Source organism: Schistocerca nitens, chromosome 10 (genome assembly GCF_023898315.1).
Source record: "Schistocerca nitens isolate TAMUIC-IGC-003100 chromosome 10, iqSchNite1.1, whole genome shotgun sequence".
Lineage (NCBI taxonomy): Eukaryota > Metazoa > Arthropoda > Insecta > Orthoptera > Acrididae > Schistocerca > Schistocerca nitens.
In genome coordinates this window covers 129673475-129696674 of record NC_064623.1, presented here as the reverse complement: position 1 = coordinate 129696674, position 23200 = coordinate 129673475, and the positions used below count along the sequence as shown (strand labels likewise).

The following is a 23200-nucleotide window of genomic DNA, read 5'->3' as shown; positions in this document are numbered from 1 at the left end:
TGTATCAGGGTACAATGACATAGTATTTTACTTTATCCATATGTGGACTTCAGTTCTATTCTGTGTGACCTCTGATATTAATTAAGCTATTTGTTTTCGTATCTGTTTAAATTTAACAACCCAGGTAAAATGACGTAGCAAGGTAGGTCATTATAAAATGAATTAAACTCAACATTATGTTTAATGTGCAATGAGACACAAATTCAACGAATTTACGTAGGCCAAATAAGTACGTAAATTTCCCATTTCGGATGGCAGGCAGTAAAGTAAGGAAATCTTCTGGGCAGTAGGAATGCGTTGCAGATGCGGGAGGCTTTATATAGATGCTGTTACCAGAGACGAGATGCGATGGCTCCGGGCGTCGAAAGCATTCGGAGTTCCGCAGGCTACCCTTGTAAGTCGAACTAGGAATACGAACAAAACGTTCAGTGGTGTTCAGAAAGGACTGGGTGGGTTCCAGCCAACTTCCAACACTGCATTGGAGCATTAAGTGGTGCAACACCTGAAACTCTAGGAGTCGCGCACCTTTGGTATGTCTATGAAGGATGTGAGAACTTGCATTCCAAATATCCGAGAAAAGCAAAGAGAAACCTTGATTTTTGAAAAGAAGTATTGTACAAAAGAGACCTTGATGCTTCCGAAGATTGTCACAGTTCGCACTGCTTGGAACTATAATCGTGTCGAAAACCCGGAGAACACTGGTTACGGTATCAGCAGTGCATTGATGGGCACACACTGAATGTGCTCGATAAGCCACAGAATAATAAACTTTATTTGTGATGTCTGCAACTAGATAACATTGGTGACGTCTATTTGTTCAAAAACGGAACTAACTTTGTTGTTTCGTGGATTCATCTTCGTAATTTTAATTTCAGTCTTCACTTTTTGTACGAATGAACTGAGAAACCTTTTTTGGTACTGCTGAAGAATTGTTTCAGGAACAGTCTTTCATTTGTGAAGCACAAATCTGTTAAATGTATCAGATGTCTATTTCTTTTTAAATTTCTTACTTTTTTTTAGTCCTATGTCATTTTACCCTGACTTCGGTCTAAAATGACACACTATGTACTTTTCACAAAAAATGTCACAAATCTATGATTCATATAGATTTAAAAACATGGCACCAAGACTGCAAAACCTGCAAGTGAATGAGACACGCTTCTGATACAAATTTTATTTAATATCATGGTTTACGAACCAGTAACGACCTAAAAGCAAAATGGTATGTCGTTTTAGCCGGGCTTCTCCTACATGACAGAAATTACGAACTAAAAGCAATCGTAATCTATCTCCACGTAAAGAATAGTGTGCTAACGTTTTGGGACTTCAAAACAGCGTACAGCGTAAGTCTGTAGCGCCATCTCTCCTTATTTTTTCCTCCATGGTTTATTATGTATAGTTACGACAACATCTTCTCATGAAAATACGTATGATATTATGATCTAATGATCTTAAATTTGTAGGCATCTAGAGCGTAGATGCAGTAAATACAAGAAATATGATTATATTTAGTGTACATAGTCGCAGGTTCAGGGTCCATAATGGACAAGATAGAAGCATAAATATCGAAGTGTTTCGACATTCACGCCAGGAAAGGTGAAACAGTTGGCTATTGGAATGGCGTCATTGGCCGCCTGCGAGTAATTAAAAATTAGAAAGTGAATAGTACTATTTTATTTAATGAGATGGTAAATGTACACTGGTGGTATTTTACACAACCGTAATTGATTAAATATTGGTTGAACTTCCAGGATTTAGGTGTGCATGAACCACAAGTTTATCTCGTCACGATGCACGATGAAATGTGGGAAAATTCTTTCTCGTCAGAAGGTTTCTGCGACTTCCCCTGATGTTGTTGTTTGCTGCGCTGCTGCTAGCTGCCGTACCGGTCGTACAGTTTCTCCCAGAAGGCCACCCGCTCCTCAAACGGCCGCTTGGCTATGCACAGCCCGTCGCTGGTGATGTGCAGGTAGGACTGGTCCTTCTCTGTGAAAGGCGGCCATGACACCTCCACCTCCGGGTCGGTCACTTTCCTGCGCACACCAAAGGCAAAGTTCCTCACTAACAGAAAAAGATATACACATCGCAGAAATAGTGTTAAGTAGTTCTTGTAGGTGCTTCAAGAGATACGTCTGGTGCAGGATGATGTCCTGGTCAGCTTCGACGTCACGTCTTTCACTCGAAAGCGACATGGTGCAATCGCATCGTCAAGCGTTCGCCACCACCTGCTTAGTGGGAGATAGTTCTGAACCGCCATGTGATCCCCTCTAGTGCCAGGCATCGGTAGCATGTACAGAGCAATACGAGGAAACAGCTTTCTAAACAATGTGCTTGAAAGGAACGGATAGGCACTGCACAAAAAAACATGTCACTTTCTTTAAACCCTGTATTTGATGACTGGGTGTTGTGTGATGTCCTTAGGTTAGTTAGGTTTAAGTACTAAGTTCTAGGGGACTGATGACCTTAGATGTTACGTCCCATAGTGTTCAGAGGCATTTGAACCATTTTAAACCCTGTAACTGTCTCCCATTGCAACATTGTTGTTGTTGTTGTTGTGGTCTTCTGCCCTGAGACTGGTTTGATGCAGCTCCCCATGCTACTCTATCCTGTGCAAGTTTCTTCATCTCCCAGTACTTACTGCAACCTACATCCTTCTGAATCTGCTTAGTGTATTCATCTCTTGGTCTCCCTCTACAATTTTTGCCCTCAACGCTGCCGTCCAATGCTAAATTTGTGATCCCTTGATGCCTCAGAACACGCACTACCAACCGGTCCCTTCTTCTTGTCACGTTTTGTCACAAACTCCTCTTCTCCCCTATTCTATTCAATACCTCCTCATTAGTTACGTGATCTACCCATCTAATCTTCAGCATCCTTCTGTAGCACCACATTTCAAAAGCTTCTATTCTCTTCTTGTCCAAACTATTTATCATCCATGTTCCACTTCCATACATGGCTACACTTCATACAAATACTTTCAGAAACGACTTCCTGACACTGAAATCTATACCTGATGTTAACAAATTCCTCTTCTTCAGAAACGCTTTCCTTGCCATTGCCAGTCTACATTTTATATCCTCTCTATTTCGACCATCAACAGTTATTTTGCTCCCCAAGTAGCAAAACTCCTTTACTACTTTAAGTGTCTCATTTCCTAATCTAATTTCCTCAGCATCACCCGACTGAATTCGACTACATTCCATTATCCTCGTTTTGCTTTTGTTGATGTTCATCTTATACCCTCCTTTCAAGACACTGTCCATTCCGTTAAACTGCTCTTCCAAGTTCTTTGCTGTCTCTGACAGAATCACAATGTCATCGGCGAACCTCAAAGTTTTTATTTCTCCATGCCATCTGGTTTCTGTACAAATTGTAAATAGCCTTTCGCTCCCTGTATTTTATACCTGCCACCTTTAGAATTTGAAAGAGGGTATTCCAGTCAACATTGTCAAAAGCTTTCTCTAAGTCTACAAAGGCTAGAAACATAGGTTTGCCTTTCCTCAATCTTTCTTCTAAGATAAGGCGTAGGGTCAGTATTGCCTCACGTGTTCCAACATTTCTACGGAATCCAAACTGATCTTCCGCGAGGTCGGCTTCTACCAGTTTTTGCATTCGTCTGTAAAGAATTCGCGTTAGTATTTTGCAGCTGTGACTTATTAAACTGATAGTTCGGTAATTTTCACATCTGTCAACACCTGCCTCCTTTGGGATTGGAATTATTATATTTACATATGTTTGCAATTTGCCTCAGAGGTGCCTACAACCGTCCTCTGTAACGGTTCAAAATGGCTCTGAGCACTATGGGACTTAACATCGATGGTCATCAGTCCCCCCTCTGTAACGGTGGAAAATCGTGACGTCTCCGACGTCACCCGGGAGATAGGCGGCGCTTCAAACAGTGTCGACACAGGCGGAAGAAGGCCACAGGTCAAACGTTCATTTGAGCTCTAAGGTTGGTTAAGGAAGTCTTTTTGGCACCAAATTTTTAGGTGGTTCAGTGCGGAAGCACGCTGCTGCTACGGTCGCAGGTTCGAATTCTGCCTCGGGGATGGAAGTGTGTGATGTCCTTAGGTTAGTTAGGTTGAAATAGTTCTAAGTCTAGGGGACTGATGACCTCAGATGTTAAGTCCCATAGGGCTCAAAGCCATTTGAACCATTTTGAACCAAATTTCTCTACAATCTTGGCTAAAGCATCCCCCCTTACCCCTCTTAATAGACCTGTTATACGAGGGGCGTTTGAAAAGTCCGTGTAAAGTCCGAGAGATGGCACCAGCGGCGCGTATCGAGGTCATGTTTAGTTAGTAGCATCTTTGGGAAGATCACACACCAAATTTCAGCCATATTGGTCTACTTCCTTGGCATTCGTGTGAATCAAGGAAAAGTGATTGCCAAAAAATGGACGAAGTGGTGATTAAACATTACTTTATGAAAGGCGAAACGGCTCAGGAGACCAAAGAGAAGCTTGATAAACATTACAGTGACTCTGCACCTTCAATTAGAACAGTTTATAAGTGGTTTCAAACTTTTCGGCGTGGCCATATGGGCACAAGTGATTCTGAACGTCCTGGACGCCCTGTGGAGGTTACGACTCCAGAAATCATTGATAAAATCCATGATATGGTGATGGATGACAGAAGACTTATGGTGCGTGAGATTGATAGTGCTGTAGCCATCTCGAATGAACGGGTACATAATATTTTGCATAAACATTTGGACATGAGAAAGTTATCCGTAAGATGGGTTCCGCGATTGCTCAAGCTCGTGTGAAGTGTTGGAAGGATGGTTTGCAGCTGTTCAGGAAGAATCTACAGGACTTTAAGCGTCTTTTCGTCCAGGGGATGAAACATGGATACATTACTATACTCCTGAGACCAAACAACAATCTAAACAATGGGCTACCATGGGAGAACCTGCACCAAAATAGGCGAAGACCATTCCTTCGGACAGAAAGGTTATGGCGACTGTCTTTTGAGATTCGAAAGGGATAATCCTTATCGACAATCTGGAAATGGGTAAAACTATTACAGGTGCATATTATTCATCGTTATTGGGCCGTTCGAGAACCGAGCTGTAAGAAAAACGCCGGCGATTGGACCGCAAAAGAGTCATTTTCCATCACGACAATGCAGCATCACACACCTCAGCAATTTGTGGTCGCAAAATCAATGGAAATAGGATTCTAACTCGTTTCACATCCCCCTTATTCTCCAGACGTGGACCCCTCTGGCTACTATTTGTTCCCCAATTTGAAGAAATGGATGACGGAACAAAGATTTTATTCAAACGAGGAGGTGATTGCAGCAACTAATAGCTATTTTGCAGACTTAGACAATTCCTATTATTCGGAAGGGATCAACAAATTAGAACAGCGTTGGACGAAGTGGATAAGTCTAAAAGGAGACTACGTCGAAAACTAAAGGTTTACCCCAAACACGTAGGTATTTTTTATTTTTGCACGGACTTTTCAAACGCCCCTCGTATTTTCTCAGTGTCCAGCCAATAAATCGTAGTATCTAGATTTCTTTATCTACTACATTGTCTATGTGTTCGCTCCAGTTTATGTTATTCGTGATTGGAGTCCTTATGTATTTAGTTCAATTTACAGCCATCAGATTTGTGCGATTTTTCGTGGAACCGAAATTTAGCGAATTCCTTTTGGTATTCATCTGGATGATTTCACACTTTCCATTATTAAGAGTCAACTGCAACTTTTCGCACCATACAGATATGTAGTCTGAGTCGTTTTGGAAGTTGTCTGGATTATCTGATGGCTTTATAAGACGGTAAATGACAGAATCATCTGCAAACAAACTAAGAATGCTGCTCAGGTGTCTCCTAAGTCGTTCATACCCGCATCCAGCATCCAGATTTAGGTCTTCCGCGATTTCTATAAACCGCTTCAGGCAAATGTCGGGACGGTTCCTTTCAAACGGCATGGCCAGTTCCCTTCCCCATTCTTCCCTTATCCGAGTTTGTGCTCCGTCACTAATGACCTTGTTGTCGACGCGGCGTTAAACATTAATCTCCTCCTCCTCCTCCTCCCCCCTCCCCCTAATTCGTTTCTGTAGAACAGCAGAGGGCCTATAACACTTCCTTGGGGAACGACTCGATGACTTTCCCTCATTTAGTAAGAACAATGACGTTTCAGACAGGAAACCATTAATCCAGTCACAGAGCGGATACGATACGCTATGGGCACTCAATTGGATTAGAACTCGCTTGTGAGGTACGGTGATAAGAGGCTTCCGGAAATCTAAAAATATGGAATCAATTTGACATCCCCTGTCAACAGCTCTCATCATTTCGTAGAGGACCCTGCTGCAAAGCCTGCCGGCTGGGGTGGCCGAGCGGTTGTAGGCACTACAGTCTGGAACCGCGCGACCGCTATGTTTATGTTTGCTGTGACGTTCCCTTTGCTTCCGCAGCAGTTTTCTAACTCGGTTGTTGTACCACGGTGGCTCTTTTCCATCTCTTACGATCTTGCTTGGCACATACTCATCTAACGCACATTGTACGGTGGTTTTGAACTTTGTCCACTGATCCTCAACACTATCTGTACTTGAGACAAAACTTTTGTGTTGAGCCGTCAGGCACTCTGTAATCTGCCTTTTGTCACTTTTGCTAAACAGAAAAATCTTCCTACCTTTTTTAATATTTCTATTTACGGCTGAAATGATCGATGCCGTAACCGCTTTATGATCGCTGATTCCCTGTTCTGCGTTAACTGTTTCAAATACTGTAGTTCGGGTCTGTTTGTCACCAGAAGGTCTAATATGTTATCGCCACGAGTTGGTTCTCTGTTTAACTGCTCAAGGTAGTTTGCAGATAAAGTACTTAAAAAAATTCACTGGATTCTTTGTCCCTGCCTCCCGTTATGAACGTTTGAGTCTCCCAGTCTATATCCGGCAAATTAAAATCTCAACCCAAAACTATAACATGGTGGGGAAATCTACTCGAAATACACTCCTGGAAATTGAAATAAGAACACCGTGAATTCATTGTCCCAGGAAGGGGAAACTTTATTGACACATTCCTGGGGTCAGATACATCACATGATCACACTGACAGAACCACAGGCACATAGACACAGGCAACAGAGCATGCACAATGTCGGCACTAGTACAGTGTATATCCACCTTTCGCAGCTATGCGGGCTGCTATTCTCCCATGAAGACGATCGTAGAGATGCTGGATGTAGTCCTGTGGAACGGCTTGCCATGCCATTTCCACCTGGCGCCTCAGTTGGACCAGCGTTCGTGCTGGAAGTGCAGACCGCGTGAGACGACGCTTCATCCAGTCCCAAACATGCTCAATGGGGGACAGATCCGGAGATCTTGCTGGCCAGGGTAGTTGACTTACACCTTCTAGAGCACGTTGGGTGGCACGGGATACATGCGGACGTGCATTGTCCTGTTGGAACAGCAAGTTCCCTTGCCGGTCTAGGAATGGTAGGACGATGGGTTCGATGACGGTTTGGATGTACCGTGCACTATTCAGTGTCCCCTCGACGATCACCAGTGGTGTACGGCCAGTGTAGGAGATCGCTCCCCACACCATGATGCCGGGTGTTGGCCCTGTGTGCCTCGGTCGTATGCAGTCCTGATTGTGGCGCTCACCTGCACGGCGCCAAACACGCATACGACCATCATTGGCACCAAGGCAGAAGCGACTCTCATCGCTGAAGACGACACGTCTCCAACCGTCCCTCCATTCACGCCTGTCGCGACACCACTGGAGGCGGGCTGCACGATGTTGGGGCGTGAGCGGAAGACGGCCTAACGGTGTGCGGGACCGTAGCCCAGCTTCATGGAGACGGTTGCGAATGGTCCTCGCCGATACCCCAGGAGCAACAGTGTCCCTAATTTGCTGGGAAGTGGCGGTGCGGTCCCCTACGGCACTGCGTAGGATCCTACGGTCTTGGCGTGCATCCGTGCGTCGCTGCGGTCCGGTCCCAGATCGACGGGCACGTGCACCTTCCACCGACCACTGGCGACAACATCGATGTACTGTGGAGACCTCACGCCCCACGTGTTGAGCAATTCGGCGGTACGTCCACCCGGCCTCCCGCATGCCCACTATACGCCCACGCTCAAAGTCCGTCAACTGCACATACGGTTCACGTCCACGCTGTCGCGGCATGCTACCAGTGTTAAAGACTACGATGGAGCTCCGTATGCCACGGCAAACTGGCTGACACTGACGGCGGCGGTGCACAAATGCTGCGCAGCTAGCGCCATTCGACGGCCCACACCGCGGTTCCTGGTGTGTCCGCTGTGCCGTGCGTGTGATCATTGCTTGTACAGCCCTCTCGCAGTGTCCGGAGCAAGTATGGTGGGTCTGACACACCGGTGTCAATGTGTTCTTTTTTCCATTTCCAGGAGTGTATTTTCCAAATTATCCTTCAGGTGCTCAGCCACAACAGCTGCTGAGCCAGGGGGCCTATAGAGACATCCAATTACCATGTCTGAGCCTGCTTTATCCGTGACCTTCACCGAAATCATTTCACATTTCGGATCTCCGTCAATTTCCTTCGATACTATTGCACTTCTTATCGCTATAAACACGCCTCCCCCTTCACTGTCCAGCCTGTCTCTGCGGTATACATTCCAATCTGAGTTTAGGATTTCATTACTGTTTACGTCTGGTTTCAGCCAACTTTCTGTCCCTAGTACTATATGTGCGTTGTGACCGTTTATTAATGAGAGCAGTTCTGGGACCTTTCTATAGACGCTCCTGCAGTTTACTATTAGCATATTAATATTGTTATTCCCTGTTGCATTTTGCCTACTCCTACCTTGCCGCGTCTCAGGAGGCGTCTTGTCGGGCCTAGGGAGGGAATTCTCTAACCTAAAATACCCCCATGTGCACTCCACACGTACTCCGCTACCCTTGTAGCCGCTTCCGGCGTGTAGTGCACGCATGGCCTATTCAGGGGGACCCTACACTTCTCCACCCGATAGCGGAGGTCGAGAAATTTGCACCCCAGATCTCCGCAGAATCGTCTGAGCCTCTGGTTTAAGCCTTCCACTCGGCTCCAAACCAGAGGACCGCGATCGGTTCTGGGAATGATACTACAAATAGTTAGCTCTGATTCCACCCCGCGAGCGAGGCTTTCCGCCTTCACCAATTCCGCCAACCGCCTGTACGAACTGAGGATGGCCTCTGAACCCAGACGGCAGGAGTCATTGGTGCCGACATCAGCAACAATTTGCAGTCGGGTGCACCCAGTGCTCTCTATCGCCGCCGGTAGGGCCTCCTCCACATCTCGGATGAGACCCCCCGGCAAGCAGACAGAGTGAACACTGGCCTTCTTCCCCGACCTTTCCGCTATTTCCCTAAGGGGCTCCATCACCCGTCTAACGTTGGAGCTCCCAATAACTAATAAACCCTTCCCCCCGTGTGCCTGCTCGGACCTTGCTGAAGGAGCAGCCACATGTCCACTCACAGGCAGAGCGGGCGATGCCACACGGCCAGCCTCCACATTTACCCTCCGCCTCGTGCGCCGCGAACGCCGCTGAACCCGCCACTCCCCTTGGGGAGAGGGTGGCCCAACCGCGCCCGCTCCTGCGAGATGACATCCGAGATAACATCCTCCTTACGAAGAAATCTTCGATCCAGCTACACATTTCACTTGATACGGCATATTAATTACGCTAATAAGCGTAGTTTTGTAGTGATTGGAATGATTTTCGAAATCAAGAAGTACTGTACTGCATCTACCGGATTGCCTTCATACGCGGCTTTCGGGGTGTGATGTCAGAGAAGTGCGAGTTAGGTTTCACACGATCGATGTTTTCGGAATCCATGGTGGTTGCATGTAGGACGTCGGTCTAATTGAGATATCTCATTACGTTTGAGCTCCGATTATTTTTTCTAGGATACTAGGACAAATGGACGTCATGGATATTGGATGGTAGTTTTGTCGATCACCTTTGCTAGCCTTGTTGTCGAAGGGTGTGACCTTTTCTCTCTTCCAGTGACTACAGTATTTTGTTCCACGAACCCTCATTAGGTCTTGGTTAAAAGAAAAGCGCCGTAAGTTTTGAGAGAACTTGATTACATTTTAGTGGCATATGAGCCCTATGCAGGCAGTATTCGGTACCCACCCTGTCTTGGCGAAGTTGGTCCAGAGGCGCGTCAGCTTGTCAGCGAGTTTGCCGTCGAAGGAGTCTTTTACAGGTGGGTCACCGAATATGGTTCCGATGCAGATGTACTTGAAGTCTTCTCCGTGGCCAGCACCTGAAACATGGTACAGCAACATTGGTATTACAATGCATAAACTTCTTCCTACAGTCATCGGAAAGAAGTATTCAAGTGGAAGACTGAAACCGTTGCTCTGGAGTAGTCTTGCCAGATCCAATTTGTAGAAAACTGAAACTTTGGGTATGGGTGGTAGTTCTATGTCTATTAGCGCACTGGATCTGCCAAGCTTTGTTTACGTTTTTGACTTGTGATGTAGGTCATTCAACCTAGTGACAATATCGTCTTTATATGTGTGGTGCCTGTTCTTTCGAACGTGTCCAAAAGTACAGAACCGCACATTTTCACTCGTCGCCGCTGATTCTGCGTGAAGTGCCGATGCAGGTGATATCAATAGTCCCCCTCCTTTCCTTTCTCCCTCTTCTACACTCCTGGAAATGGAAAAAAGAACACATTGACACCGGTGTGTCAGACCCACCATACTTGCTCCGGACACTGCGAGAGGGCTGTACAAGCAATGATCACACGCACGGCACAGCGGACACACCAGGAACCGCGGTGTTGGCCGTCGAATGGCGCTAGCTGCGCAGCATTTGTGCACCGCCGCCGTCAGTGTCAGCCAGTTTGCCGTGGCATACGGAGCTCCATCGCAGTCTTTAACACTGGTAGCATGCCGCGACAGCGTGGACGTTAACCGTATGTGCAGCTGACGGACTTTGAGCGAGGGCGTATAGTGGGCATGCGGGAGGCCGGGTGGACGTACCGCCGAATTGCTCAACACGTGGGGCGTGAGGTCTCCACAGTACATCGATGTTGTCGCCAGTGGTCGGCGGAAGGTGCACGTGCCCGTCGATCTGGGACCGGACCGCAGCGACGCACGGATGCACGCCAAGACCGTAGGATCCTACGCAGTGCCGTAGGGGACCGCACCGCCACTTCCCAGCAAATTAGGGACACTGTTGCTCCTGGGGTATCGGCGAGGACCATTCGCAACCGTCTCCATGAAGCTGGGCTACGGTCCCGCACACCGTTAGGCCGTCTTCCGCTCACGCCCCAACATCGTGCAGCCCGCCTCCAGTGGTGTCGCGACAGGCGTGAATGGAGGGACGAATGGAGACGTGTCGTCTTCAGCGATGAGAGTCGCTTCTGCCTTGGTGCCAATGATGGTCGTATGCGTGTTTGGCGCCGTGCAGGTGAGCGCCACAATCAGGACTGCATACGACCGAGGCACACAGGGCCAACACCCGGCATCATGGTGTGGGGAGCGATCTCCTACACTGACCGTACACCACTGGTGATCGTCGAGGGGACACTGAATAGTGCACGGTACATCCAAACCGTCATCGAACCCATCGTTCTACCATTCCTAGACCGGCAAGGGAACTTGCTGTTCCAACAGGACAATGCACGTCCGCATGTATCCCGTGCCACCCAACGTGCTCTAGAAGGTGTAAGTCAACTACCCTGGCCAGCAAGATCTCCGGATCTGTCCCCCATTGAGCATGTTTGGGACTGGATGAAGCGTCGTCTCACGCGGTCTGCACGTCCAGCACGAACGCTGGTCCAACTGAGGCGCCAGGTGGAAATGGCATGGCAAGCCGTTCCACAGGACTACATCCAGCATCTCTACGATCGTCTCCATGGGAGAATAGCAGCCTGCATTGCTGCGAAAGGTGGATATACACTGTACTAGTGCCGACATTGTGCATGCTCTGTTGCCTGTGTCTATGTGCCTGTGGTTCTGTCAGTGTGATCATGTGATGTATCTGACCCCAGGAATGTGTCAATAAAGTTTCCCCTTCCTGGGACAATGAATTCACGGTGTTCTTATTTCAATTTCCAGGAGTGTACTTTCAGTTTACGGATAAAAATATCATCTTTATCACTGATATCATCAGTGTCATTGTGAGGTATGGAGATTCTTTCAGTCACACTGTAAATTTTGTTTCTTATCTAAATATCGATAAGTATAGCTCTTACAGAGCAAAACCATGTAGCTGAATAATCTTTGACCATTGCTACGATATTTTTGTGTTGCTACAACGCCTCTGCCTCAGAGCTCTAGCAATTTTACATGCATTTTGAGTTGAGCAGTATTTTGATGAATGGCCAGGAAATTATTTTTTCCAAGTGTGGTAAGAGACAAAGGGAATATTTTAGATGCAGCTATGGAGAGAGAAGCTAATGACGTTATTTACGAGTTTTTCTGGAATGTTGAGAGACTGGAGTAAGCACGCAAGCGTGAGGCATTGTTTTGTCTTATTGAGATTGTAGTAACGAAGCTCAGGTAGTGGGATGTTATGTGGATTGCTACGATAGGAATACGAGATTTGCCTTGTGTAAAGTTATTTCTTAAAGTCGTGTTATGCAAGTACTAATGTGAACATTCAGCTGATGTTTAAACCATTTCTTTGGAACATAGAGTTTCATTTGAATTTTATTGTAAGTCATTTCTTACCATTATAAGAAACTAAAGTTGACGTCTCAGCGACCAGATTCGCCTGATGTAAATTCTATGCAAGCCATCTGGGTCGTTATTGGGCGCCATCACTGCGTACGAAAATCAGCCGCCCCTTTATTTACCGGAATTACGTTCAAATGTTCAAACGTGTGTGAATTCCTAAGGGACCAAACTACTGAGGTCATCGGTCCCTACACTTACATACTACTTAAACAAACTTATGCTAAGAACAACACACACTCCCAGGCCCGAGAGAGGACTCGAACCTCCGACGGGAGGGGCCGCGCAACCCGTGACATGGCGCCTCTAACCGTGCGGTCACTCGGAGCGGCGCGAATTACGTGACCTGTGTGTAGATGTCTAATGCCACTTACCTTTACAAACCTACCAACAAACTGTCGGATCCGTGATACGCAGAATCAGTGATGTATTTCGTTCCAAAGACGGACAAACAAATTGTGGTGTCACCGCTAGACACCACACTTGCTAGGTGGTAGCTTTAAATCGGCCGCGGTCCATTAGTACATGTCGGACCCGCGTGTCGCCACTATGTGATCGCAGACCGAGCGCCACCACACGGCAGGTCTAGAGAGACGGACCAGCACTCGCCCCAGTTGTACGGACGACATTGCTAGCGACTACACGTACGAAGCCTTTCTCTCATTTGCCGGGAGACAGTTAGAATAGCCTTCAGCTAAGTCCATGGCTACGACCTAGCAAGGCGCCATTAACCATATCTGGAGAGTATTATCAAGAGAAATGTACCACAAGGAATTAAAGTTAAGTATACGAGAAGCTCCGTTCTTTTCTTTATAGCTTTCATCACGTATCCTGTTTCAGACTAAACGCAAGACGGCGTGAGTTGACGCGTGCCCTTTCGGCTACTTCAGTGTGGCGTAGCTAGCTTGTTACGCAACACAAATTATTAAGCAGGTGGTTATAATGTTTTGGCTCATCGGCGTATGTTTACAATTTTAACGTCATGTAATATATGTGACTTCCCTTTGAAGAAGATATCTATAGTGGTTTGAAACCTGGGCAAGATTTTTACTATCAGTTTATCCAACCGGTTGGCTGTGTACTTTATATAAGTATGGAAAATTTATTTATTGTTGCTGTCGTCAGCTATGTGTAAAATTGTGAGTTTCCAAAGTATTAATGCATGACAACAATCAAAAACAATTTTGACATCACTGTTTTCAACCATACAAAGTATTTTGTATTACATAACGTATGCAATACATCGTAAAATAACTTTAACTAAAACTAAACTCCTCCCGAACAGGCCGTAGAGGCTCAACGGTACCGACCGGCCGCCGTTTCATCCTCATACCACAGGCGTCACTGGATGCGGTTATGGAGGGGCATGTGGTCAGCACACTGCTCTCCCGGCCGTATGTCAATTTCCGAGACCGGAGCCACTACTTCTCAGTCAAATAGCTCCTCAGTTTGCCTCACAAGGGCTGAATGCATCCCGCTTGCCAACAGCACTCTGCAGACCGGAAGGTCACCCATCCAAGTGCTAGCGACCGAGCGAGGTGGCGCAGTGGTTAGCACACTGGACTCGCATTCGGAAGGACGACGGTTCAATCCCGTCTCCAGCCATCCTGATTTAGGTTTCCCGTGATTTCCCTAAATCGTTTCAGGCAAATGCCGGGATGGTTTCTTTGAAAGGGCACGGCCGATTTCCTTCCCCATCCTTCCCTAACCCGAGCTTGCGCTCCGTCTGTAATGACCTCGTTGTCGACGGGACGTTAAACACTAACCTCCTCCTCCCCCCAGTGCTAGCCCAGCCCGACAGCGCTGAACTTCGTGGATCTGACGGGAACCGGTGTTACCACTGCGGCAAGGCCGTTGGCATCATAAAATAACACTTGACATTAAATAGTACTGAAAAAATTCACTGTGAACAAAAACAATTATGATTTTAAACAGCGCTCAAATTTACGCTACAAACTCATGGCAAGCGCTTCTTTCAGCTGCGTAACAGGTCTCTCCCTTGTTCTTGAAGGGTAAAATCACTATCGTTGAACAATGTTAGGCTGTGGTACCATCTCTTCCAGATTACGGGGTATTACTTATGAAATTAAGAGCTTCGATTTACTGACTTTTTTCTGCCTTTTGTAGAAAATGAGCCACTGTGCACCAGTTCAAAACCCCGCTCAGTCGTGAGTAGTTAACTTGTCCGTGAAATTCCCAAATCATTTTCAAGGCCATTGTCGACTTGGCAGCCTTGAAAGATCACGGCCGATTTCCCTCGCTATCCTTCCCCCGTCCATGCTCCGTATCTGATGACCTCATTGTCACCAGCACGTTAATGCCCAATCTGCCTACTTCCCTTTTATCGTAGAAATGTTTTGCTTGCTATTGCCACTTCGCACTTTACATCCACATCTGCCGTCGTCAGTTGTTTTGTAACCCAAATGGCGAAACTCTTATACTACGTGCAGTGCTTCGTTTTGTAATCGACATATTTCTCCCTTCATCTCCAGACTTGGTTCGACTACATTCCAGATCCATGCTTTACTTTTAGCTATGTTAATCTGATAACTAATTTTCAAGACGCTGTTCGTTTAGTATAACTGATGTTTGGCATATTGATTATGTGAATATTAGAATTGCAGAAGTCACTGTGAGAAACGACACCAGATGTCCTTGTGTGTAGCTCTTACAACGCAGAACTGTTATTGACACAGAAAACTGTCGCTTATCAGTGAGCCGTGGTAATAAATTGCTGTTTTGAAGAGCGCGCTGCAGCGAGTAGTGTGAAGCAGTCGCCCTCCATTTCTGGCGGTGGCGCCGCTGTGGCAATCGCAGCTTTGGTGTCTCCCTCTGGTGGGAAAGAGGAAAGGTTGCCTGTTCACGTGCTTTTAAGGGGCGTTATGAGCTCGCCAGAGGTTCTCCCCCCCCCCGCCCCCGAGTCCTTTTGCATTCCCCTCCTCTGCCTTCCCCCCTCCCTGGCACGTCTGCTCAGCAACCCCCACCCCTCTTATGGGTCCTCATTCTCCATTGGCTTCTCTCCCCCCTCCCACCCTTCACTTTTCCTCTCCTTCCCCCCCTTTGTTTCTCCATCATCTGTCCAGTTTCCTCCCCACCTGTTCTCGGCTGTGGTATGTCATATTTGTCCCAACTTTTTAGTGCAGTGTTTAAGTGAGTGTTCAGTGTTGTGCGTCTTTCCACAGTGTTGCGAACGGACATCATGCTGTCGCTGGGTGTGCATTTTATATCTTGCGAACAGAAACCAGACTATCGCCGTGTTTTTTAACTGTCTGTCTGTTATTTTTCTGCTTCTTGTGTCTTTTCTTAGCATCATCAACCCTGTGTTTTATGTTTTAAGTTCCAGAATTTTCTGCCATTTTACCTTTAAGTCACCGATTTTATCGCCAACTGTTATTTTTTATTGTCTTCATCCTTTTAAAACAAATTCTGTAGGCTGAAGAGCGGCGTAGTAAGCTGCTGCCAGCCCGCCCCCTTCGGGGGGAATTGAAATTCAATAAAGGAAAAAAAAAAAAAAAAACTCGCCAGAGGTCAGTTGGTCAGTCTCTCGTCCCCAGCTTGCTAGTCTGTCTCAGCATTTGTTAGGCAATTACTGTCTGTCTGTCGGTCGGAGTGCTAATATGTCTGTCGTTCGGATCAACCTTTAGAGCCGGCAAAATGACAATCTTTCCATTCCGCCAGTAAGAGAACTCAGCGAGTGGTCACCCAGTCGGGGCTTAGTTCCTGCATCCGAGTCTGCGCGTTAGGCCGCCAGTGTGCTTGAGTTTGCTCAGGCAATGGTCATTGGCAGTTGGATCGATCGGTTGGTCGGTCGCAAGATGACTTGTCCGTCTTGAGCGTCGGCGCATGTGAGGTTTCCACGGGAGTCCAGTGGGCCGCGGCGTGCAGCGAGGGGTAGTGACTTCGCGGTCGACACAACAGGAGTCAACCCACGATGTCAGTCTGGCCAGTGCGAGCTGCGACGCCGTGGTGTAGCTGGTTCTCCGAGCGCTTCTGGGCCCCTTCAGTTACTTTCTTCTGGAGCTTGGCTCGGTCCTTTCCTGGTCCAGGGATGTCGATTTGCCAGTGGGCGTGTTTACTTTGCATGGTTGGGTCCGAGCCAGTATTTACACCATTGTGTGTCTGGAAGTGAGTGGGAGACGCACCAGCAGGGCAGTCGCGACGGAGCAGCAGTTGCGGACGGAGCAGCGGGCAGTCGGTTAGCTGGTGAGGACCAGGAAAGATGGGAGATTGGCGCGCCTTCCTGCGTCCGTTGAAGCAGCTGGCAGCGGACGCTTCGGGAGAGTGATTTGGGGGTGCTGCGCCAGGTCTTCTCGAGAAATTGCAGTCTATTAGAAGTTAAGTGATTGGTGATGTGTTAACTCTTGTTAAATTCTACTTGTTTTCTTGGTCAGTCTCTCGTCCCCAGCTTGCTCGTCTGTCTCTCGTCCGCTTTTGTTAGGCGATTAGTGTCTGTGTGTCGTTCGGAGCTGCCTCTGTCATGTTTGTCGGATTTGGTGTGTTAACGAATTTACTTCTTGGAGTGTAACGGCCTAATTCCTGAAATATATTTTGATCGTGCCTACCATCTTGAGAGGAGGTATCTGTGTACTGTAGAGCAAGTTAACTTGTTTGGCCAACCTTGTACGATTTTATATACGATTGCAATTCATGGGCTTTTATTTAAACATTCATTTTAGTAAATAAAGTTGCCACCCTTTCACCGTAAGAATTTTCTTAGAAGTTAAAATCAAGTTGCACCTTCGGTGGCAAAGTTAATATTTAATGTTAGTGTTTTGTACCATTTCCATCCCTCCTATGGGGTGCGTAGTTTGTGTGAATTGTTAAAACTTTTAGTTTAAAGTAATCTGGTATGTTGCAGATTTGCACCAGTGTAGTCTTTCAGAGGTTGTTGTGAGCGGTTGTAACTACGGCCGTGTCAAAAGGGAGCGGCAAGGTTCTCAGCCCGAAAGCTCATACAGTCAAAAATTTGTTTCTTTCTGCTTCTGAATAAATTGTAACTTGATATATAGAGGTGCTTTCTGATTATAATTTTAAATCTGTTTCTTTTAAAGAAAAGCTTTAGGCGCCATTGAAGTGAATAAATTACCATTTGTTGAAAAGGAATTTGCTTATGCTTTCATCAGTTACTCCCTGGCAACTACTTCCACGCTCACATAGTGTGATTAAATGTGTTAATGTTCTTGGTGAATCGCTAGTAAATAAAATAAATTCTTAAGAATATTCTGTGAAAATAAATCCACGGTTCAATCAGTTTCCACAGTAAGCTGAAACCATAAGCCTTAAATAATGCACTATCACCCGTTAGTACTTTCTTTTATCTTTCCAAGACATGTGTTTGCTTAGAGCATGTTTTATGGAATTGAAAACATAGCATATACATAGTTTGGATCATACTTAACAAACAGAATGGAAAATAGTGTGCTGTATAATTCAAACTATTAGAAAGGAGAGAAAATTTTAGTAATTGCAGAGAAATCATGAAGCGAGTCCCACAAATTCAATTTTACTTCCTTTCCTATTCCTCATATATAAATGAATGAAATTCTACTTAACATTCAGCAAGCAGGACTGATGCTTGCTGCAGACGGTATACTGCTACAATATATCCCATTCTAACAGAAGAGATGGTTAATGACGTGCTTTTTTTTTTTCAAAGAATTAGGTATTAAGCGGTCTATGACACTAGACTCTCCAATATTTTTGAAGAGTCACACTTGGGTAAATTCTGCTCAACAAATAGGGACAAATTAAAAATTTGTGCAGCACGTGGACAGAAGTCGGTAAACAGGGCAGAATTCTCCAAATTGGAAAGCAAGTATTGATTCCACAAAAATGAATAGTAAGAATGATGTGTGGTGCTCACTTGCAGTTAATATGTATGCAAGTCTTCAAGGAGCAAGCATTTTAACTGCACCTTGACAATACATGTGTTCCCCAATGATAGTTGTCATACCTAATCCACCACAATTTGAGAAGAATAGCTATGCCCTTTCCCACAACACTAGAAGAGAAGTTGACTTTTACTATCCATTATTAAAGTTGTCAGTAGCTCAGGAAGCAGTTCAATATGTAGTAACAAAAATTTTTGATTAATTGCCCAATGGCATTAAATGTTTGTTAGTAACAAAGTAAGTCATAAATATAACCTAAAATCGTTTCCCTGAATAAATATTTCTATGCATGGAATACTTTTTAAATAAAAACTTGTAACAAAAAAGAAAACCTACTTAGTAAGTATAGTTTTATAACAAGGACTACAAAATTATGTTTTCATTAATGCTAACACTAATCACTTGTAGGGGAGTGTGTTGTATGTTGGTATACTCTACTGATTTTTGCCTCTAGCTAGCCCTGTATTAGAAGTTAAATGTATGACCTTACTCCACTGTTAGATAATAGCATTCACTTTTCTACTTCAAAATTACAAAAACTACTCCAGAAAAGTAAGGCTTCTTCCAAATGCGAAAACAAGTGCAAGGTACAATGTGGTCACGCACCTAGTGTTACGGGACACTTTTTCCAAAACTCTTCCATAATCTAATTAATAATCAAGTAATGAAATAAGAATATCAAATTAATTTAAATTAATAATGAAGCACGAAACTATTTATAGTAGGATTTTGGAGTATATACTGTGTTCGATCGTTATGGGTTCCCTCGGAAGAAACGGTTTATTGTCAGAGAGCCAACACGCATTCAGAAGATATCGTTCTTATGAAACGTAACTAGCTGCTTATTCTCACGAAGTAATGAATGCTATCGACAAGGTATGTCAAATTGATTCCATATTTCTAGATTTCCTGAAGAGTTTTAACTTCTGATCAAATTGCGTGCTGTGGAGTATCGTCTCAGTTGTGCGACTGGATTCGTGGTTCCCTGTCAGAAAGGTCACAGTTCGTAGTAATTGATCGAAAGTCTTCACGTAAAAGAGAAGTAATATCTGGCGTTCCCCAGGGAAGTGTTATATACCCTCTGTGGTTCCTAAACTACATAAACGATTTAGGAGACAATCTGAGCAGCTCTCTTAAATATTTTTAGGTTTATGGTGTCATATACAGTCTTATGAAGTCATCAGATGGTCAAAAAAAATTACAAAACGATTTAAACAAGAAAGATGAAAAGTGGCATTTGGCTGTAAATAATGAAAAGTGTGAAGTCATAAGATAAAACACACAAATCTAAAGGCTGTAAATGCAACTTAAGCGTTAAAATTACGAATAACTTTAATTTGAACGATCACATAGATAATGTTGAGAGGAAAACAAACCGAAGACTGCGATTTATTGGCTGAACACACAGAAAAGGCAACGGGTCTACCAAAGAGACTGCCTACACTACGCTTGTCTACTCTTTCTGAAGTATTGCTGTTTGGTTTCGGATTCTCATCTGATAGGACTGACGGAGGACATCAAAATAGTTCGAAGAAGGGCAGTTCATTCTGTATTATCGCGAAGTAAGGGAGAGAGCGATACGGGTATGATGCGTGAATTATGGTGCGAGTCATTAAAACAAAGGCATTTTACGTTGCGGAAGGATTTTCTCATAAAATCTGAATCACCAACTTTGCAAGAGTCCGTTGGAATCGAAAAACACCGTAGCTATAACTTTTCCAGCAGAAGGTGTGGTTTTGAATTTTTTTTCGTGGCTGAATTTGCATGATGCCACTCCATTGATTGCCTCTTCGTCTATGGTGAAAAATGATGAGCCATGTTTCATGACCTGTCACAATTCTTCCAAGTAATTCATCTCCACCATTGTCGTAATGTTCCAAAAGTTCGCTGCATACCGTTTTTCTTGTTTCTTTGCGAGCCACTGTCAACATCCTGGGAACCCACCTGCCACAAACCTTTTCTAACGCCAACACTTTCAGTATTCTGAAAACACTTCCTTCCCCTATCCCAACGTAGCGTGACAATTCGTTCACTGTGATGTGTCTGTTAGCAGTCACCAATTCGCTAACTCGCTGCACACTGTCTGGAGTGTGTGTAGTACGAGGCCTGCCGCTGTGAGGACAGTCCTCAATATTGCCGTGCCCGCTTTCATCATGTACCCTGCTTGCCCACCGACTAACTGTACTGCGATCGACAGCAGCATCTCCATACACCTTTTTCGACCTCTTGTGGATGTTTTCCACTGTCTCGTTTTCACAGCACAGGAATTCTATGACAGCACGTTGCTTCTTACGAACGTCAAGTGTAGCAGCCACCTTGAAGACATGCTGTGACGGCGCCACTCACGGGAACAGGTTGAACTAAGTTTGAAAACAAGTGGGAAGGATGTATCTACACACTGTAAAACTTTCACACATGCAGAATGAAAACTGTATTTTTACAAAAATAGTGTGCATTTCTTTTGGAGTGACCCTTGTAGCTGTACCATGACTTCTGTCATCTCAGCTTACTTCTGAAGAAAAGAGATTTTTTAACATGTTAAATTAAATAATACGGAATTATTATGAGTTATGTAGATACAAACGTTAAGGATAAAAGTTCAGACTAGAATAGAAGCTGTCGAAATGTGGTGCTAGAGGAGTATGCTGAAGATTGGATAGGTAGATCTGATTATCGATGGAGAAGTACTGTCGGGTTGGGGAGAAAACAAATTTATAGCAAAAGTTCTCTGAAAGAAGGGAACTGTTGATAGGATACATCATGGGGCGTCAGGGAATCGTCAACTTGGTAATGGAGAGAATTGTATGGGATAAAAATTGCGGAGGGGGCTCAAGGTTTGATTAGAGTAAGGAGGTAGAAATCGATATAGGTTCCAGTAGCTATGAAGAAGTCTGCACAGACAACAGAGTCTCGGAGAGCGGTAGCCTTGAGATGAATTATGGTGCGAGTCATTAAAACAAAGGCATTTTACGTTGCGGAAGGATTTTCTCATAAAATCTGAATCACCAACTTTGCAAGAGTCCGTTGGAATCGAAAAACACCGTAGCTATAACTTTTCCAGCAGAAGGTGTGGTTTTGAATTTTTTTTCGTGGCTGAATTTGCATGATGCCACTCCATTGATTGCCTCTTCGTCTATGGTGAAAAATGATGAGCCATGTTTCATGACCTGTCACAATTCTTCCAAGTAATTCATCTCCACCATTGTCGTAATGTTCCAAAAGTTCGCTGCATACCGTTTTTCTTGTTTCTTTGCGAGCCACTGTCAACATCCTGGGAACCCACCTGCCACAAACCTTTTCTAACGCCAACACTTTCAGTATTCTGAAAACACTTCCTTCCCCTATCCCAACGTAGCGTGACAATTCGTTCACTGTGATGTGTCTGTTAGCAGTCACCAATTCGCTAACTCGCTGCACACTGTCTGGAGTGTGTGTAGTACGAGGCCTGCCGCTGTGAGGACAGTCCTCAATATTGCCGTGCCCGCTTTCATCATGTACCCTGCTTGCCCACCGACTAACTGTACTGCGATCGACAGCAGCATCTCCATACACCTTTTTCGACCTCTTGTGGATGTTTTCCACTGTCTCGTTTTCACAGCACAGGAATTCTATGACAGCACGTTGCTTCTTACGAACGTCAAGTGTAGCAGCCACCTTGAAGACATGCTGTGACGGCGCCACTCACGGGAACAGGTTGAACTAAGTTTGAAAACAAGTGGGAAGGATGTATCTACACACTGTAAAACTTTCACACATGCAGAATGAAAACTGTATTTTTACAAAAATAGTGTGCATTTCTTTTGGAGTGACCCTTGTAGCTGTACCATGACTTCTGTCATCTCAGCTTACTTCTGAAGAAAAGAGATTTTTTAACATGTTAAATTAAATAATACGGAATTATTATGAGTTATGTAGATACAAACGTTAAGGATAAAAGTTCAGACTAGAATAGAAGCTGTCGAAATGTGGTGCTAGAGGAGTATGCTGAAGATTGGATAGGTAGATCTGATTATCGATGGAGAAGTACTGTCGGGTTGGGGAGAAAACAAATTTATAGCAAAAGTTCTCTGAAAGAAGGGAACTGTTGATAGGATACATCATGGGGCGTCAAGGAATCGTCAACTTGGTAATGGAGAGAATTGTATGGGATAAAAATTGCGGAGGGGGCTCAAGGTTTGATTAGAGTAAGGAGGTAGAAATCGATATAGGTTCCAGTAGCTATGAAGAAGTCTGCACAGACAACAGAGTCTCGGAGAGCGGTAGCCTTGAGATCAATACTGCAGGATCGTACTAGAACAACGCCTCCAAACTTTAAAGTAAACGTTACCTAGAGAACAATGAAGCTACCGAATATCACTAGAGATACAGTACCATTAAACAGCTCCCTGGTCTTTCGCACCATAGATGCCATCGGTCCATCAGGAACTTTCTCATTCACGTAGTGGAAGACGAAGAAGTGGGCTGGGGCTGTCGACTTGGAGCTGTGTAGTTTGGCCACCCGCACACCATGGTATGTGAACATCAGGTCGCCCAAAAGCTGAAAAGAAAGAAAGCTTAATTTAGCATAAAACTGAAAGCGAAAGCAATTGCTCTATTGATCTTTTTGAACAATTATGCTGTGTAACAACGGCATAGTGATCGAAGGAAT

At 45.0% G+C, this 23200-nt stretch overlaps 1 protein-coding gene across 1 annotated transcript in view; it reads right to left on the bottom strand.

The window, feature by feature from the left end:
- Positions 1–1661: 1661 nt before the first annotated feature.
- LOC126210344 (esterase FE4-like) overlaps positions 1662–23200 on the bottom strand; it is a 107174-nt gene continuing 85635 nt past the window's right edge. The window contains exons 8-10 of the mRNA XM_049939559.1: positions 22924–23089; positions 10107–10239; positions 1662–2033 (exon numbers count right to left, since the gene is read on the bottom strand). Coding sequence (XP_049795516.1) covers positions 1874–2033; positions 10107–10239; positions 22924–23089 — 459 coding nt within the window. The 3' untranslated portion in view covers positions 1662–1873. The remainder of the gene's footprint in view (positions 2034–10106; positions 10240–22923; positions 23090–23200) is intronic.